Source organism: Pan troglodytes, chromosome 5 (assembly GCF_028858775.2).
Source record: "Pan troglodytes isolate AG18354 chromosome 5, NHGRI_mPanTro3-v2.0_pri, whole genome shotgun sequence".
In the NCBI taxonomy this organism is placed as follows: Eukaryota; Metazoa; Chordata; class Mammalia; order Primates; family Hominidae; genus Pan; species Pan troglodytes.
This window is the reverse complement of record NC_072403.2, coordinates 60,113,273-60,133,305: the sequence shown is the minus strand read 5'-3', so window position 1 is coordinate 60,133,305 and position 20,033 is coordinate 60,113,273. Positions and strand designations below refer to the sequence as shown.

The window sequence follows — 20,033 nt, the reverse complement described above, 5'->3', positions numbered from 1 at the left end:
TCCTATGCTCATGCTCTTAAGACTTTGTTCTTTACTGAGAAACTGAACAAATAAATTAGACCATGATGTTCAGATGCAGCAATTTGTAGCAATGACAGAGTAGGAAAATCAAAAGACCTTGTGCTAGGTTTGTCATTCACTAATTTGGTGACCTCTGTCAAATAACCTGTCGGGCTCAAATGTTCCAGTAACAAGTGAAAGTTGTCAGAATCAAAATGGAGTCACAAACATTTAAAAACAAAAATCTGATAGAGCCAGAAATGGCCATGAAGAGAGAGTTCTCCTGCTACTATGCCTGATAAAAGCTATTACAGAAAACTCTGCAAAATCACAACCTTGTACAAAAGCCATGGGAAGCTTATACAACAAAATATTTCTGCAAGGACAGCAACTGCCTATCCAATCTTGAACTGGTGTCACCTTTGTTACTGATATTTGTAGTTAAGGATAATTATTTCAAAATTATCATGTAATCCTCCTCATTTTTTCCTTTAAAAATCTTTATTGTTTTTTACTTCCCTTAATATGCATGCAAATAGTTTACTATAGCCTATGTATACCCACTGCAATATTCTATTCCCAAATAAATTTCTTTTTCTTTTAAGGGCCTCTCTCTGTTATTTAGGTTGACAAATGAAATGAAGATAATAATACTTGACTGAAAATTGCAATGAGTTAAAGGGTATAAAAGTCTTAGAGAATTGGAAAATATAGGATGAATAGGACACCACGTCAAACAACCTTCCCATTTTAAGAGTTGCCTCCAATGACATTGGAGCCTAATGTTTCAAAGCTCAGACCTTCAAAGGTGGAGAGGTACTTGGGGATATAAGAAACCTAATGCATTGCTGATGGGAATAAAAAATGGTGCAGCTACTCTAGAAAGCAATCTGGGAGGATTTCATCAAATTAAGTACATGGGAACTTTAGGATTAAACAATTCTAGTCCTATGTATGTATTCCAGAGAAATTCTCACAGAGGTCCACAAGGGGGCACATGCAAGAATGTACATCACAACAGTTGGTACAGGAAAACAACCCGAGAGACTAAGGCTGGGTGGGTAGATAAGTAAAATGTGATGAGACTCTACCATGCAGCTGTGAGAACACAATATAATAGATGTCTATAGAGCAATGTGTATAAAGCTTTAAAAACAGAGCTGAGTAGGAAAAAAAACAAAAAAAAAAACAGAATATAAGCAATACCATTTATAAATTTATTAAATATACATGCAGACAAAACAATGTACATCTTCAAAACATATCTGAGCAAAAGATATACATTAAATAAATAAGAATGTGTGCATACAGCAGAGAAGGGAAGATAGAAATTCTTATAAATGATGATCATTAATCAACAAGCATACATGAGGGGGGCTTGCCCAAGTTTATGATAGAAATCTGCCATGAGCTGAGGAGTGTAATCAAGTCACCCTTTTACACTGGAGATCCAAAAATGACTGCGTAAATAACTACACAAATGATTGAGTAAATGGCTTGGTCTTAGAATCAGATTACTTGGACTCGAATTCTGCCGCTGCCACTTACTAGCTTAATTTAACCATTTGGAGGAGCCTGTTCTCACAAAAATAAAATATGGATAATAATATTACCAACATCACAGGCTCATTGTGGAGGTTAAATTAAATTCATGTAAAGCACTTGGTGTGGTGCATTGCTCATGATAAGAGCACAGTGAATGTTAGAGATCATTATTAATAATCTAAAGTGACACTTCACACAATTTATCAGGTTGATGGAGAAATGGTTTTTTTGGGGGGAAGGAGAGATGAGCAGAGGGCTTTATTGAGCCTCCTTTGCTTCTCTAACACCAACAAAGGAGACATTGAGAAGTTTTTATTTCCAGTTGTCAAATAATAGCTGAAATTGGAACATTCTAAAATGGCTATTGGAGAATGAAGGAGCCTAGTTGCTCTTCTATATGTCACTCTCCCTGCTTGAGTTTAGGTAATGGGACTGGGTGATGAAGCTTGATTTAGGGGCACCGTGGCTCAGAGCTGGCTCCGCAGAGAACATGGGCAATGTGCAAAGAGTGAATGAAGCCAGTTTTCCCAAGACTGCTTTACCATCAGGGGCTCACTGTCCAGACTCCTGTTCTTTCTTAATGTGTGTTATCCTAGGCTTCCCATATGAGCAGAAGAAGGAAATCACTTAGAGGGGGCTAGGACAGACTGCTGGGGATGACAACTGGGAAATAAATTGAAGATGGCCAACATGGTGGGCACATGATGTGCCTCTAGGGGGCTCTCAGGACTGTCATCAAGTATGGGTTTGCTCTATGGTCTCTACTGCTCTCAGGATTTTGGATACAAACTAACTCTAAAGTAGTCTTCACAAGAATCATGTGGTGACAGGCAGAGAGACAGTGGTATCCCAGACACAGACACTCCAGTAACGCGATGTTCATCAGCACTGGGCTGCTCCTGGCACATAGTCTGTCCCAGCAGCACCGAATCCCAACAGAAGAGGAAAGCAATGTGTGTTATACAAAAATACCAACTTTCTCATGTTCAAGATCTCACCAGAGAACCTCTGAATATCAGCATCTTCTGAAAGCTAATTACTTTAAAAGTTGTGATTTTTTTCATGTAAAAAAGTGAAGTAAAAGGGGAATAAAAACCTGACTCAGTTAGAAATGTATGCATTAAATAAAATTTGTATTGAAAAATAGTCACAGCCATTCTTCTATTTACCCACGATTCTTCTTTATTTGGCTGCTAAATATAGGGGCACGTTAGTATTGCGGTCAGCTTAATATTAAGTAGAAGGCATTAAAGGCTAGAACAGTGGTGCAAAAAGCTGTAGGTAAATCTCTTCTATGCTGGCTGTTAGCAGAGCACTGTGATGCTATATAACTGCAGCAAACTTTTTTTTGGTTCTGCTGCACTGCAGCTCATAAAGGGAGCACTCATTCTGGAAAAAAAAAAAAAAGTTAAATCTAGCAAGTGGTTAGCACCAGCATTCCAAAAAAACTTCAGCAGCCTGTATTTTCAGCCTCTGTGCCAACTTCATTGCTGTAAAATAAGAGAATATGGTAGTCAGGTTAAGATGAATAAATTTAAAAATACACACCTGAAAATTACACATTAATATTTGGGCATAGCATCTCCTACAAAAAAATGGTTTATACTACAATAGGAAAAGCTTATTTTTATTCCTTAAGTAGATCCTTCCTTGTTTCACTATTAATGGCATAATAAAGACAAACAGCTGTACCTTTACATCAGACTCCAATCTCTTGGCAGTTCAGCAGAGCAGTTCTGGCCTCCTACAAAGTGCCATGATGGTTTTGAGGGGCAGGGGCTGCCTTAAGGAACAGCACTGTTATATCCCACCCACACCCACACCCTTTCATGACTTGGCAGATGACTTAACTTCACTTCAGCATTGACTGCACCATTCCCTAAAATGCATCATCTAACAAGGAGGTAAACTGAATAGGGATTGAATTAAGTCCCAGCTTTTGCAAAAGGGAACATTACAAAAGACCAAGACCAAATAACCTCTCGCTTTTTTTCATATATTGATTTGCTTGATCTTACAATTTTGCTCTGTGGTAGAGGAGTGATTCCAATAATTTCTTTACCCATTCAGTCTCTCTGTTCCTACATGATAGGGTTGGACCGTCTGGAACAGATAAGATAAACTTAATTGAGTGGAAGATGGCTATTGGCAACTGTGAAGGCAGATTATACAAAAGAAAGTATAAAAGAAAATATCAGAGATGAAGCAAGAAGAGAGATACAGTTCTAAGACATGTCTCTGATAGAATAATGTGATGGAATAACACCAATGGAGGAACTGACCAGAACGTTCTATTTCCAGGTTCCAACTCATGACTAACATGGGAACCTTCCGAAATGCCTGGTAGAAAATAAAGGAGGTCAGTTGCCTTTCTGTAGGCAACTGTCTGTGCTTTGCCCTCAGCCAGATCATGAGGTGAAGAAGCAGTGGTGACTTAGAGCTGGCTCCTATGTGCAAGGTGAATGTCTTGGCCAAGCAGCTAAACAGGATTGTGAATCGCGGTTACATTCTGCATTATTATGAGAAAGTATATTTTAGACTAGAATAAGGAGACAGATAAAAAGCACTAACAAAGGGGTGGCTCATGACTGCTCTGGTTTGTTCTGGCCATAGAAAATCAACAGGCAAAAAGTAAGAAGTAAGCTGTAGCTTTCATCATCTGGAATTCTCTGAAGCCCTAGAATGAAGGGAGGAAATGACTCAAGTACATCTCCTCATTAATTTTTCTAACAAATAAAAATTACCATTATTTTGCTTTTTCTGAAAGCACCAACATGATTTTTCTTAAAGTACCAGCATTTAGTAGTTAATTTTACAAGAGGGTTAAGGAAATGATCATCATTTGGCTAATACTTTTTAAGTGCCATGTATTTTATATGCTAAGCACTTTACATACACTTAGGCAGACCTTCACAATCATTTGATTCCATTTTACAAAGAATAAAATTGAAGCTCAGAAGGAGTCAATATCACACCCAAGGTCATAGTGCTCCAAATTAAACCCCAGCTTATTCCATGTTTTATATTTGCTTTTGTTGTTCACATAGCCATTACTTAGTTTGTCTTAGTCAAACTAAAACCTATATTGAGTCCGGCTTGTGAAATGGTGAACTCTGTTACCAGGAGAGGTTCAGTAGAAGATATATGAGCATATATGATGTAGATGGGATTATAACATTAAATAAAATATTGGAATAAATGCCTTCTAAGTTCCCTCTGAAATATAAAGTTTTATTATAATAGGAATCATTAAATCAGATTGAAGCACCATAGGCAGATCATCCTCTGATGCCATGCCAGCAAGCTTAGCACTATTTCTCAGCTCTTCCTGAACCCACCAGCAGACCAAATAAATGTTTGGCCCCACAATTTAGTAGCCAGTTGGAAAAGTTGTACTATGCTATGACAGCTACAGCCATCGTTTTAGACACTTTGTGAAGTTTTTACTGGGTTTTTTTTGCCAATCTCAGTATAGATAAAGAGCTAAAAAACTTGGGAATAACAAAGGTGAACATGTAAGAAAAGTGAGAATCATCAACAAATAAATCAATTCTATTTTCAAACTAGCACACTGGCAGTTAAGGCTCAGTATTTTATTATATTGCCAATGAAACAACACACTTATTTTGGATATAAGAAAATACAAGCAAGAAAGAACTTAAGATGCTTTGGAAGTCATAATTCTGGAACACAGTCAAACTCAAAATCTTGTTGTTTTTTTTTTTAATTCAGAGTTAACTTTGGGTAATAGGTAATATATTCTTGTGAAACATTAAGCCAATGTTACAGACAGCATTTTTTAAAAGAATGTGCTATGTGAGTTGGTTTTTCATTCCCATTAAATGCAAAACCAAATATGCATATTCTTTACTGCAAAATGAAAACAAAATAACATACATATGTGTTCTTGTGAATATGAAATCAGGCTGCATGTACTAAGAACAAAAAGCCATTTCCAAGAAATGTGTATCATAATATGATTAAATGATGTATGTTCTTTTTTTTCCTGAAAGATTTCAAATGTTTTGTGCATTTATGTAACTAATGACTTTGGTGAAAAAAGATAAAATCTGGTATCAGAGTTTATTATCCATAAGCCAGAAGCTATAAAACGTTCAGTAATTAAGGTCCTATAAAGGCAGCCTCATAGATAAAGGATGCAGGTACAATGGACTCTAAAGAGTACAATGTTGAATCTGGGGTCAAAACCATGTGACATCTGGATGATGTGAGTTCCAAATAATTATTAACCCTGATCTTAGTGTTTTGTTTGTTTCTCTTGGAAACTAGAAATAGTCTTCCCAAGCCACCACACAGAGGAGTTGTAGGTCCTTTTAGTTCCTGACTTCTGCTCAACTTCACAGTGACTCACTACAATATCAAACCCAACTTTAATCTGTTGAGATGACTTTGAAGGAGAGACCCCAAAATTGTCAAACGCCCACTTCTCCTATAGTAGATTTAACTGAGTTTCTAGAAGAGAAAAATAAATGAGACCTGTTTCTTTTTATTGGCTACTTCAGAACCAGACTCTCTCTGATTTTAGTTCTGGTTCTTGCCAACCAAGTGTAAGAACAATTGGAACTTCAAAAAGAAAGGCTTAATTCTTGCTGCTGAGCATAAGGGGAGAGATTTCCCTCCTCCTTCTTTTCCTTAAAGCATTTACTTTAGAAAACTCATCATTGTAAGTACTTTCTCCTCTCTTTGAAATGTATATAAATTCTTTTGAAAACAGGTGGGCCTTTTGTCAGGCCCTGAAAAGTCTCTTTCAAGGACTTGAGAACCATGTCCTTTAAATGTAAACAACCAAGAAAGACATCATCCCTATCTGCCAGTTTCCAGGGAGGATAAGACTCTAACTTTAGCTCAAGCCTGGCTCAAAGTTATGAAATGACCCCATGTCCTAAAGATATGAGAAGTTTACTTTACCTTGTGTAAAGCCAGACACAGATTGTCATCCCAAATTCCAGGTGAACTTAAGATGAACTATGTATAATTAATGATGCTGTCATTTTTTTCTTACTTGAGGACCAACTTAATTATTGTTGATCTTGAGAATATGTATAAAATGGAGTCTATCTCCTTGGCTATACGAAGGGTGAGATTTCTTCTTGTCTTTGCAGTCTATTAGCAGATTGCCTATAATGCACATCACATTCTGGTTCAATGTTATTCAATAACAAAAAGGGTTTTCTTTCTCTACTACCCTTGTGAAGGGAACTTCTGGGTTAGCAGAAAGGTTTTGTTTTGTTCTGTTTTTAAATTACATTTCCCCAACACAGGTTGGGGGCTTACAACACAAGAAAGTCATTTTGACGGGTCCATTGCTATCAAATCTGAGTATAGGAATATCCTTTCCTTTATTATTTCCCTACTCACCTGATGACTGGGAAAGGTGGCTATCTACTCAGGTACCTGTATCAGGTGTCTTTATTTTTATAAGACAAATTTACCCTGGCCCTGTAACCATTTGTCTATCAATGCATAGGAATCTTCTTTTAATCAACAGGTAATAATATCCAGATTCCAAATTCTTGCCTGAGATTACAACCTTCAACTCTCAGCAATCCAAGATGTATCAAAGCTTCATTTTGAGAAATAATGTTTTGGAAAATTGCCTGAAAAGAATAGAGTGGGCCTTTTTCTCTTGATAATTTTATTTTTACACTTGAATCAAACCAGAAAATGAGAGTGGCTTCCGCGGGCCAGTAATTTATTTTCTCTTTTCTATGTTCTCATCAGAGGATAAAGTCAGAGGAATGGGATGGCTGCTTTATACTCTTAGAACCTTAGACATCAGTGGAGGTTCTGAAATTCAAAATAAAATAAACTCAAAAAGCTTATATACCACCAAAGTGGCAAATCAGTCATAGTCACCTTGCTAACAGAATTGTTATCTTGTAAACCCTTAAATGTTTATCAAAAATCTGCAAAGAGAAGGGATAAGAAAACACAAGAATTTGCCGAATATGTGTTTTATGGGCAGCTAGTGAATGATTAGCTCTCAAGTTGTGTTAATAACAAATGAACCTGAAAGGTCAGAACCAAATGCATCTAATCATGTTTTGGGAAATCAATTGATCTTCAATTTGAAAATAAAATGCAGTAGTCATAGGGCTGCATGTAGCAGGTAATACAAAGAGGGGCGGTCTGTTTATATCTCATTCTGCAGGATGACTTTCACAAACAAGTCTGCAGAAGGAGAAGTAGTTTATGGAGTGGTTGTGGATAGAAGAGTTGCTGAACTTTCAAGATGAGAAATACAATAAAAAATAATTGTCACTACTAGAATTTAATTTTCTCCTAAGTAACTCAACTCAGAAATCATTTATCTTAGTCAACGAGTATGCTCTGCCTGTATGGTGTTAAATATTCACCTTCTTAGAAATTACTGCATTGGTGTGAACAGTAAAAATCTATGAAAGTGTTCTTCTTTGAAAATCAGCTGACACAATGGTCAAATCAATTATTTACAGATCTCATCTGCCTGTATGGAGTTTCATCAGTGACCATGTATTTTAAGTGTTATATAAAGTACAAATAAAACATTGTTTGGAATGCACCAAGCCTCCAGACTCAGCTTGCACCAAATGCTATGCCAGCCCCATCCAAGCAATTTCCAAACCTTGTATGGAATGTCAAGGCAAACAAAAATAAAGTGTTAAATTTTACTAATGAAATTACAGTGGATCTCAACACAGAACAGATCTCTCAAAATTAATCTACCACAAATTAAAGCACATGTTATTCCTTTAAGCCATTGGACAGTAATTTGTTGTCACCCAAGTTTTTAGAAATTGAAATCATTCACTGCAACAAATTCTTTCATGATCCTCCTACTTTTACTTTCTATTTTGTGTTTTCAGGGTTGAATGACCGATTTATTTGATTGGCCTTCCTAGACTGCCAATGAAGGAACTATAATTTGAAGATCTCAACCTTTGATGCATATTTGAATAATCTGAAGAGATTTTAAAACATACAAATACCTTTGTCACCTATAAAGTTTCTTGATTTATTAATTTGTCTGGAATGGATCCCTGTCATATGACAAGGAAGTATATTTATCATTGGTGTGTTTCAAAAGTCAATTACAGATGATTCTAATGTTCAGCCAGGGTTGAGAACCACTGAGCTAGATGTTAAGTGGAATTTTTTTTTTAGTTAGTTCCTTTTAAATGAACTTTAGAAATGATGTGAGTTATAAAAATGATGAGTAAGTCAAATCTGATATATCTAACATCTGTTTGTATTTAAATGAATTACTGAGTTAATTTTAAAAAGGTAGTATCTACAAATAGCCTGATTTGATTCAAGAAATGACAGTCTGGTAGTAAGCAAGACAAACTAATGTCTTTAGGAAATGAAAGAAAAACCAAGAGGAAAATTCTGAGATACCATCAAGGGCTTTTCCATAACTTTTTATTTGCACTGGGTTTGTAACTGAAATGGTTTATTCCTTTAGGTCATATAGTCATAAGAACAGAATTGCTTTATAAAACTGATGTTTCTTGGTTGTTGTTGAAGGTAAATAAATAACAGAGAAAAGGTTTGGGGGAAATATACTGGTCAATATTAGTCTGACCACACATCATAAGAAGTTGTAAAAAGTTGCTAAATTGCTCCAAAATGTGCCAATATTACGAACAAGTAAAATACAGAACACTGGAATCACAAAATGGCCTTTTCCTTAATTATTTACATTTTTTACTACTAATAGGTACTGTCTCTCACAAATGTTAAACTTCAAACTCTAAATGACATTTTTCATATATTCCAAACCTGAATCAAAATCATTTTATGGCAATCTTATCCACTATCTTAATTTTAAGTTTTGTCTCCAGGGTTGTGATAATTGGTGTAAAAAAATGCAAATACTACATCTATACCATTCTCTTTGGCTCACAAAGTCTTTTGCATTACCGAACATTCAGTATTTCTCAATTTGTTATCTGAACTGGCTGTTTTTGTAATTTAAATAACCAATTCATTTTCTCTTTTTTGTGTAGGAACACTCTTATTGTGTAGATATAGTCTATGTGAACTTGAACCAAAATTATTGTATTTGAAAGAAATACAAAGTTTCTTATTTTTTATATTCATCTGAAATGTGCAAAATTTATTTAATCATTCTTCTATTTCTGAAAGTACATATTTTTCTAATTTTTCACTATTACACAATTTGCCACCATCATACTCAAAGAGCTAACACATTTGACAAAAAGTTATTAACTTTAATATATAAAAAGGGAGTTTACTACTCAACAAAAATATATTACCATACCAATAAATGCATAAGATAGTGCAAAAACAAAATAGATTTAAAAAGACAAAAATAACAGAAGAAATACAGAATTTTAACATGCAAATTAATATTAAAAAGTAACTTTCCCTTTTAATTTGGCAAGTATTTTAAACGTGATTTTAAAAGAGAAAGAATTAGATCATATAGATAGAAATATAAATTAAAATAGAGAAATTTGGATAAATATCTTTATCTAAATTAAAAATCCTAATTTAGATTAATTTAGATACCAGACAGAGAATAATAGAGTGCCCAAGAGGCACAGACTGCAGGCTGTCAGATTTGGATTCAATTTCTGATTGTGGAGACACTTCCTAGCTATTTGACTTTAGGCAATAGATTAAGTTCCTGCAGCTTTAGTTTCCTCATCTCTAAAAAGAATAATAATAGCAGTTAACTTAAGAATGTTTTATGAAAATTAAGTAAAACAAAGTGCATAACACTGTTTCTAATGTATAGTAACCTCTCAATAAACTGGGAATTATAAAATTCTCAATGCTGCCAAGACTGCGTGGAGACAGATATTATTATAACACACTCCTCATATGGTAAATTACTACAATTTTCCAGGACAGCAATTTGGCTACATGTGTTGAGAGTCTTCCATATGTTCATAATCATAAAACCAATAATCCTATTTTTACAATATTATCTTAAAAAGTAACCAGAGATGTGGTCAAGGATATAAATGCATACCTATTCATAACACAACTTTATATTTTAATGACTAATGTTACAGCAAAAAGCCACATCAGTCTTATACTATGACAGACCTTTTTAAATTTGCAGAAATAGGGATGCCAGTTTAGGAAAAGTAGATAGTATGCCCTAAATTGTGGAAAATATGGCTTGGAAAATAAAATTCAAATTATACGTGGAATTTTATTATTCTTACTTCTCTTTTATATTATGCTTGTTTCTACATAAACTTGGAGGCTGCAAAATTAAGCATACTTCTTTTGTGAGGGTATTTTAAATGAATGTGTGAGCTCACCCAGTCCCTTCTCAGAGATAAGTTTTTTAAAATCACTTTTTTTCTCCCATTTTCCACTTTATCTGAGGGGATGTAAAGAAGAAAACACTGTTCAGTTATTCTTGCTCTTGATGAATACAAAAGTAAACCATGATGAGAACATTTCTTTACAGAATTTTTGTCTTTGTTTCTGTGGTATAGCATTTTTTTTTATAAAAAGAAAGTTGTTTGAATTTACTTTTTACTTATCAGCTCAAAACATTAAAGTAGATAAACATTTACATGAAATGTAGAGGCTATGATTGAGCTGATATGCCTTTGTCTAAAAGCTGCATGCCATATATAAAATTTACTTGGGGAAGGTGGGGTTGGGGGTGCTCAGTGAGCCCAGCACTCATCTTCCTATGAACCGAAACTGAGATACCATGAGATACTGTGACTCTGACCCTGAAAACACACCATATGGATTATGGGACATCCATTGACCCTCTAGAGAAAGAAGACAATGGTGATTTCACATATGAACCCAAAAAGGAAATCACAAAGACAGGCACTTGGGGTAGGAGTTGGTTTGTGGTCCAGGTATCAGACACGGGGAACTCTAGTGCTACCTTCTACATTGAGAGGCAGCAAGAATTTACTTATTTCACTATCAAATCCTTGTGACTGACAGAGTGAAACAGCTAGTAATAATTCTTTCTTTTGTTATAAAAGCACAATTTTGTTAACATTAAAAAAAAAGATTGGTTTATTTCTACAATCACACAGAAATGGATAATTAGATATCCAGTCCTATCTTACATTTACCTCTTTGGAATCAAGAGCTTCATGTTCAGGAATAGCCACCATTGGATGACTCAGCTTCACAGAAAAGATGCCCAGGATATGATCAGGAGTAGAAGTGAGAAAAAAATAAATGTTAAAATTTCATTTAAACAGATTGACAATGACATAAATATTTTATTGCAGATAACAGTGGATTCTACCAAGTATAAACATTAAGATTCAATTGTCACTAAAAGAGAAAAGGAAGATATTTTGGCAGAGGGTGAGTACTCTGTGTATAAGACCACATCTTATTTATTTTTATGTCACACATCAACTCTAACAGTGCTTAGCATATAGCATAGGCCCTCATTAATTATGTATGTAATGAAGGAATCGTCAAAATGCACTAACAGATTTCACAGAGAGGAAACAAAGTTAAATTTATGCTTCACCCCTCACATAATAGGCCTCTAACTGAAAAGCTCCAAAGCGACAGCAACAAGTCATGTTCAGACCCACGGTAAATGTAGATGCATCTATAGACAGTACTTACTGGAAATGTAAAATATTGTGCTTTATTGTGACTATTAATAATATCAATACATACAGACTTCATAAACATTGCAATCTCACCAGGTGATGTTATTATAATGTAATTTATATCATAGAGACACTTTAACAGAAGAGAAGGTCTTTTGTTATGTGGGAATTTTTATTACTATGTGGGTCTTCTGAGAGCTACACATAAACTTCATAAGATAGAAGAAAGTCATCAATATGCAAGAAAGAGACAACCTAACAGACACACACAAAGAGAAGGGAAGAGCAAACATTTGTAACGAAATCTGTTTACCCTTTTTTGGTATTAACCATTTATCCTAGCTCCAGCTTTAGAATCACCACAGATCCAGTTTGACAGGAACATTTCTAATTTCTGCCATCCTTCCTGGCAAACCAGGGCTATTGAAATGATTGGACCCCTTTCACTTTCAACAGGGTCTTGCTTTGGGCAAAAAGTCCATGGACAGAGATCAGCTCTTAAACCCCCAGAGCAATTTGGTGGAGGCCAGTAATTTAGCTACCCTGAGGAAGACTCTAACCTTGGCTGCTAGGGAGCCCAAGGAGGTCTCCACCTGACATTTCCTCAGGTTTCCCTTCGTTCCAACAGACATTCAAGAATGGAGCCAGTTTTTGTTTAAAGTTATAGCTTCACTAAATCCAAGCCCTTACACTCTGTTCCCAACTATAAAATCCTTTGGGTATCATAGCAACAGGACTCCTTCTAGCTGCCTGAGACCATTGCTTTAAATAGAAGCATGATCTGGCCCTAGAGCCAACTAGAAATCTAAATAGCATTCCAGGAAGCAGCTGGAAGCACCTACTTTCTCCTGTTCATCAGAGTCTCCTGAGATCCTAAGTATGGCTTAGGATCAGACTCTAGGTACTGCTTCAAACTTCAAACCCAAGTGATTTATCCTGGAAATAGCACAGTCATTGGTATAAGTAGGTTAAGTAGTACAATATCTATATGAATCATCACAGTTTGTACAATGTCAAACGTCCAACCTTCTAATCTCCTAAAACAGAAAAGAAGAATCATCTTGAAATTTTAAAATCTTGGTAATATCCCAATAAAGCATTCAACTGAGATTAGAAAAGCAATCGAGTCATTATGTGATGCCTACTGTTATATTCCATTCTTCCTTTCTAATACAGGTATTCAGTAATTTTAATCCGTTTTATTTTAATCTTGAATTTCAAAAACTATGTGTTGATTATCCTAATCAATGAAAGAGAACAGAAAATGACTGATCCTAATGAATTGGTAATCCTCAAATCATTTATATTTAGCTTTGGCATGCTTTCTTCTGTTTATGATCTTTTATCACAGTAGATTTGCCTTTTTAATATTCTTAAGTTGACTAAAAATGTGATATTAATGTGTTGTGAAGATTTATGGATTTAGTCATAATAATTTATTACATACTCACATAATAAATTCTTTATATGGATTTGTTCATTTAGTTTTCACAACAACCTGGTAAGGTGAGCACTAGTAATACTCTGTTTCACAGATGAGGAAACTAAAGCACTGAGAGGTAGAATAACTTGTTCAAGGCCCAAAACTAGTGAGTGGAACATCCATGCTGGAATCTAGACTGAGGGTATGCAGAGACTGTGCTCTCAAAGCAAGTGTGAGGTGGCAATATGCTCATGGGAAGATATGCAGGAAAAAGAAGCGGGGAAGACAGAGAGACAGGGGAAGTGAATGGAGTATGACATACAGCAAAGGGAAAAGCCAGGCACTGAAGTCAAGGGTGTCCCATTCACAGACCAGGAGCATCTCAGGGCTGGCTGGTACAGCTATGAAAGGCCACACAAGAGACACAGTATAATGGAGCTTATATGTCAGATGAGGAGTCTGAGCTTAATTATCTCAGGCAGTGAAAAGTCGTTCAAGTACTTTAAGTAGGGGACATGTGTGGTCATGTGGTCAGATTTCTCATTTCAAAAAAGTTACTGTGGCTGATGTGCAAAATATGGAAATATGTGGATTGGAAGATATTTAAATAATGCATGAGAGATGTGGCGGCAGGGCAGGAAAGTGGAGGGGGGGAAGGGAGGGAGGAAGGGAAGGAAGGAAGGGAGGGAGGGAGGGAGAAAAAAAGAAGATTTTAATAAAAATATGATCTCAGAAAATACAATAGACTCAAGTTTTCTGGGTAACTCTAGCCTTCCTACTTTCCAGGATGAGCAAAGAAGCAGAGGGTAGATATGTTGCTATTTTGTTGATTAAGGAAGAAAAACTGGGAACAGAGAGAAATGTTGAATGCTAAAACCTCTGCCAACTGCAGAGGCTTTGTAATGCATGAGGACTAGAGATGTCAAATGGGGAGGACAGTAACACATAGTACGAAAATTTTGCCAGTCAGAATGGAAACAGTGAAACTAAGCATTAAAACAAGTACTGGCTGGGTGTGGTGGCTCACACCTGTAATCCCAGCACTTTGGGAGGCCTAGGCGGGTGGATCACAAGATCAGGAGTTTGAAACTAGCCTGGCCAACATGGTAAAACCCCATCTCTACTAAAAATACAAAAATTAGCTGGGCATGGTGGTGTGTGTCTGTAGTCCCAGCTACTCAGGAGGCTGAGGCAGGAGAATTGCTTGAACCCGGGAGGCACAGGTAGCAGTGAGCCAAGATCACAACACTGCACTCTAGCCTGGGCGACAGAGCAACACTCCATGTAAAAAAAAAAAAAAAAAAAAAAAAAAAAAAAAAAACGAGTTCTACGTAGGTGTAAGCCTTGCTATGCAGAGAGTAGATGAATATTACAGGGCAGAGAGAGTCATCCAAGCTGGCATACTTGATGGTAAACACTGTGGAAAACAAACTACTATGTTGTCTCAAAGAAAAAAATAACTAAAAAGTTACTAATATTAACATCAGAGCATTATTTAACATGGAAAGATAAATGAAATGGAAAATTCAAGAGAATTGAGACAAAGCATGCTTTTATCCTGGATAGAAAATCCAGTCCTAGATATTGTATAACAGATTAACTCAACCTTTGTTCACTCACCACTGTTGGATAAACACATTTGAATAAAACATTCAGTTGATTTTTATTACACTTTTGGTCACAGCTGCCACCAAACTAACATAAAGCCTTGTGAAGTGTTTGTCACTAGCATGCTGCTTTCTCAAAAATATCACTGCCTCTTCCAAGGTAATATAAACCACACCCACAAAGAGAGAAAATCCCCTCACACCAACTGAAGAAATGAGAATGTAACAACTAGAAAAAAAATGGCAAAATGTGGTTAAATCAGTTAATTAAGTCTTTAATGTACACAAGAAGTGGAATTTAGAGCTTTAGCTTTTGTGAAACAGTTCTCTCTTTTTGAGCAGAGATAAAGTATGTTTTCTGGACTGCCCGAAATTGTGAAGCTGAGGGAGTGTTACAGGAAGTTTTAACATGTTAAAATCACCACGGGTGCCATACATTCCATCCAGAATTCACTTCTTTAGGATTGCTTTTATGTTCAACCACATCCTCTTGTCAACCTCCTTCACACCATTTGTCTTCAGTCGTCTGTACCTTCTGCTTCTGTCTCTCCACTTAGATTTGTGAACTGCTAAGATAGAGCATAACCTTCTCAAGACCATCCCTCAAAAGCGACATTACAAATTATTGTAGCAATACCCACATCAAATACTGTCTGTTTCATAAGTCTAATGTTGTCATTACAAGACTAGATGCCATTGGAAGTCATAGGTTATAAATAACTAAAACTAACTCATTGTTAGTTGTTCTGTACTTAGCATAGGACCCAACCAGCACAGAGTAGACACTGAATGAATAAATTAATAAAAGAAAGGAAGAATTCGATGGCTACAGAAAAGAAACAGTTTTCCGACTTGTAAAATTAAAGAATTCTGAATTAGTGAGGCCTTAGGAAGTATTAACTGAATGCCTAAAAGACATCCTTTGTATGAGATTTTGAAAACTGAAGATCCTTCAAGTAGAGCTATCACACAAGTAAGTTCTATTTGATCCTCATATTTCTTTTGCTTTAAAAAGAATTAAATTTAATTGTCAGTGTTTAAGTCCATAGATTATACATGCCGGTTTGTATTTCTGGTTTCTCTTGAACTGTTCAAAGATCTTCCAACACTAACCTTGCAATTTTGTGACTCTGGACAGTAGCCTGTGCCTTTTAGATGAAGCTAAAGATCTCATATAAACATAGTCCCCACCACTCCTATGAGGAGGCCAGAGGTCAGAGGTTACCTATTATCATGATTATGTACATAATCATGATTATATACATATCATGATAATATGTTATAGGTTATATTTATTATCATTATCTATATTATATATTATATGTTATAATATATTATATTTATATTATATATTATGTTACAATATATTATATTTATATTATATAATATGTGTTACAATATATTATATTTATATTATATATTATGTGTTACAATATATTATATTTATATTATATATTATGTGTTACAATATATTATATTTGTATTATATATTATGTGTTACAATATATTATATTTATATTATATATTATGTGTTACAATATATTATATTTATATTATATAATATGTGTTACATTATATTTATATTATATATTATGTGTTACAATATATTATATTTATATTATATATTATGTGTTACAATATATTATATTTATATTACATATTATGTGTTATATTATATTTATATTATATATTATGTGTTATAATATATTATATTTATATTATATGTTATATTATATTTATATTATATATGTTATAATATATTATATTTATATTATATATTATATAATATAAATATATATACTATATATTATATATACTGTGTTTATACATATATATTCCTGATTATATAATTATTATCTGTCTCTCCATATATATATATATATATATATATATGGAGAGACAGATTATATATATATATGTATGTGTGTGTGTGTGTGTATATATATATATATATATATATATATGGCTTGTTTCATTCACTTTGGAGATATGCCTAGCCCAATAAAGTATTTGTGTTTTTAATCCCTGATTTACAACATATCACAGTGTGCTAGAGGAACCCAGGAAATCTTGTAAATTTCAGATTCTGGCAGGGTAGTTGTGGAGAAGGCCCTGAGATTCTGCATTTATGACAGGCTGTCAGCTGGTGCTGGTGCTACCACAGGTTGAATAGTAAAGTCATTGCCAATATCTTTGTATGAATTGATGAAATGAATTTGTTTCAAATATTTATCTATTCCAACTAAAATTAACTATACTCAAAATGTCCTAATCAATTCAGATACATTGGAGTTGTATAGTTAGATCATTTACCACACATTTGATTATTAAATACCTGCTAATAGGTCAGGCACTTGGCTAGATGTTAGGGATATAACAATCAGTGAACAGACGTTGTCACCTGCCTTGAAGACTACAGTCTAGCAGGAGAGACAGATAGTAATTATATAATCAGGAATATATAAGTACAAACACAAAATAATGTGTTAGGAAGTAAAAGTACTGAGTCTTATCAGGGTTCATAATAGATGAATCTAACCTAAACTAAAAGGATGAAGGCATATTTTTCCCAGAGGCTGAAATTTCAGGGATGCTACCTCATAGGAATAAGAAGCATGATGAGTGAATATGGAATTGGTCGCTGAGAAGAAATTACTCACAATTGGACTGGTTGAAAAATAGGGAGAAAATTCAGGTGGATGGGTAAAATGAGTGAGAGAGAGATGTCAGAAACTGAGGACAGAGAATTACTATGAAGAATTCGTATGCATCAACTTCACTTCAGTGTCATCTGTAAGCCCTTGAAAGTGCTTATTAAATGAATGAACACTGTTAAATATGAGTTTTCCTGCAAAGGGCATGATCTCATTCCTTTTTATGACTGTGTAGTATTCCATGGTGTATATGTACCAAATTTTCTTCATCCAGTCTATCATTGATGGGCATTTGGGTTAATTCCATGTCTTTGCTATTGTGAATAGTGCTGCAGTGATCATACACATGCATGTGTCTTTATAATAGAATGATTTATATTCCTTTGGGTAAATACCCAGTAATGAGGTTACTGGGTCAAAAGATATTTGTGTCTCTAGGTCTTTGAGGAATTTCCACACTGTCTTCCACATGGTTGAACTAATTTGCACTCCCACCAACAGTGTATAAGTGTTTCTTTTTCTCCACGACCTCGCCAGCATCTGTTATTTTTTGACTTTTTATTAATACCCATTCTGACTGGTATGAAATGGTATCTCATTGTGGTTTTGATTTGCATTTCTCTAATGATCAGTGATGCTGGGCTTTTTATCATGTGATTGTTGGACGCATCATCCTTAGTGAAATAACACAGGAACAGACAACCAAATACTGCATGTTCTCACTTGTAAGTGGGAGCTAAATGATGAGAGCACATGGACACATAAAAGGGAACAGACACTGGGGCCTATCAGAGGGTGGAGGGTGGGAGGATGGAGACAGTCAGGAAAAACAACTAATGAATACTAGGCTTAATACCTGGCTGAGGAAATAATCTGTATGACAAATCCCCTTAACGTACATTTACCTATGTAACAAACCTGCACATGGACCCCCAAACTTAAAATAAAAGTAAATAAACATATATATACACACATATGTATACATGTGTATATATATGTGTGTGTATATATATATGTGTGTGTGTGTGTGTGTGTGTTTTCCTCATTTCCCCAAAGACATTTCCCCAAAAGACTGCAAGCTGCTTGAGAATAGGTCTCATCATATCCTAGCAGTTGTGCACCAAACACTAGTTGATTGGTTTTACTGCTCACAATTCTATACCCTGGAATAAAACATAGGCAATGCTCTGAGTTTTTTCTTTATTGAGGCCTGTGGATAATACATGCTATGTGGAAAAAGCTCCTCTCAATGATAGAAATATGCCTCTCATATCAAAAAAAAATTGGCTATATGTCTTAAAGATTTAATCTGTATTAGGCCAAATATCAAAAATATATTACAACATGTATTAATATTTATTTTTAGGATTTAAATATTTATTTTTTGAATTCAAAAGTAGAGCATATATTTGTGGTGATGCCCAAAGGTTCCCAAGTTTGTCTATCTAATTAATTCCCTTTGTGACCTGGGGAAAATCACTTCGTGTCTGGGCTTTAGGTTTTCATCTTTAAAGTCTGGGCCCTAAATAGATGAGTTTCAGTTCCTCTTTTACTTGGATAATTCATTGGTTCCATGATGCTTAAGCAAAAAAAAATCTACTGATTGATAACTGATGCTATCTCAGAAATAAAGGTCTTCTTTATGGCATCTCCTGCACTGAGCCATAGCTGAGGTAGAAGTTATGCTGATGGGGATGGTAAAATGAACTCCCCAATCTTAACTGGAATCCTTAATATCGGTTCTTAGTTCTGCTTATTTATTCCTTGTATGAACTCTTACAAACTATTAAGTTTCACAACATTCTTTTGTGTATTCCCTTGGTTATTATATATTCACTTGATAATACATGTTGGTTGGTATATTCTGTTGAAATGCATGTTAATTGTTTCGTAAGCCCACCAAACACTCACTACTGAATATTGGTCATTAATATTGTTATATTGGAGTCCCAATTCTAAGAATACTAATAAGAAAACATAGGAATTTTCTGTCCTGATCTTTGTAATAGATCTGAAATATGACGGAAAACTCCTAAATTATGCTATTTTTATTCTTGGCCTTTCCTCTTCCATCCCAAGAGATAAAGACTTAAGGCATGTTAGAATTTCTTCTTCCAAAGACCACTTTCTAGACATCAGTGTAAGGGAATTTTTGTCTGTTCATTATTGTATGTCCAGCCTGTTTAAAAACAAATACCACATCCTATTGTTGACTTAC

At 34.9% G+C, this 20,033-nt stretch overlaps 1 protein-coding gene across 17 annotated transcripts in view; it reads right to left on the bottom strand.

Moving 5' to 3' along the window:
* Positions 1-2,701: 2,701 nt before the first annotated feature.
* Positions 2,702-20,033, bottom strand: part of MLIP (muscular LMNA interacting protein) — a 247,356-nt gene continuing 230,024 nt past the window's right edge. For 13 of the 17 annotated variants that reach the window (XM_009451465.4, XM_009451483.4, XM_009451472.4 and 10 more), the window contains 2 exons: positions 11,631-11,684; positions 2,702-2,934 (listed from right to left, as the gene is read on the bottom strand). In XM_009451465.4, coding sequence (XP_009449740.4) covers positions 2,869-2,934; positions 11,631-11,684 — 120 coding nt within the window. In that variant the 3' untranslated portion in view covers positions 2,702-2,868. Of the gene's footprint in view, positions 3,036-11,630; positions 11,685-20,033 lie in introns of all 17 variants that reach the window. The other 4 variants (XM_001156657.5, XM_009451482.4, XM_009451475.3 and 1 more) reach the window with 1 other exon arrangement.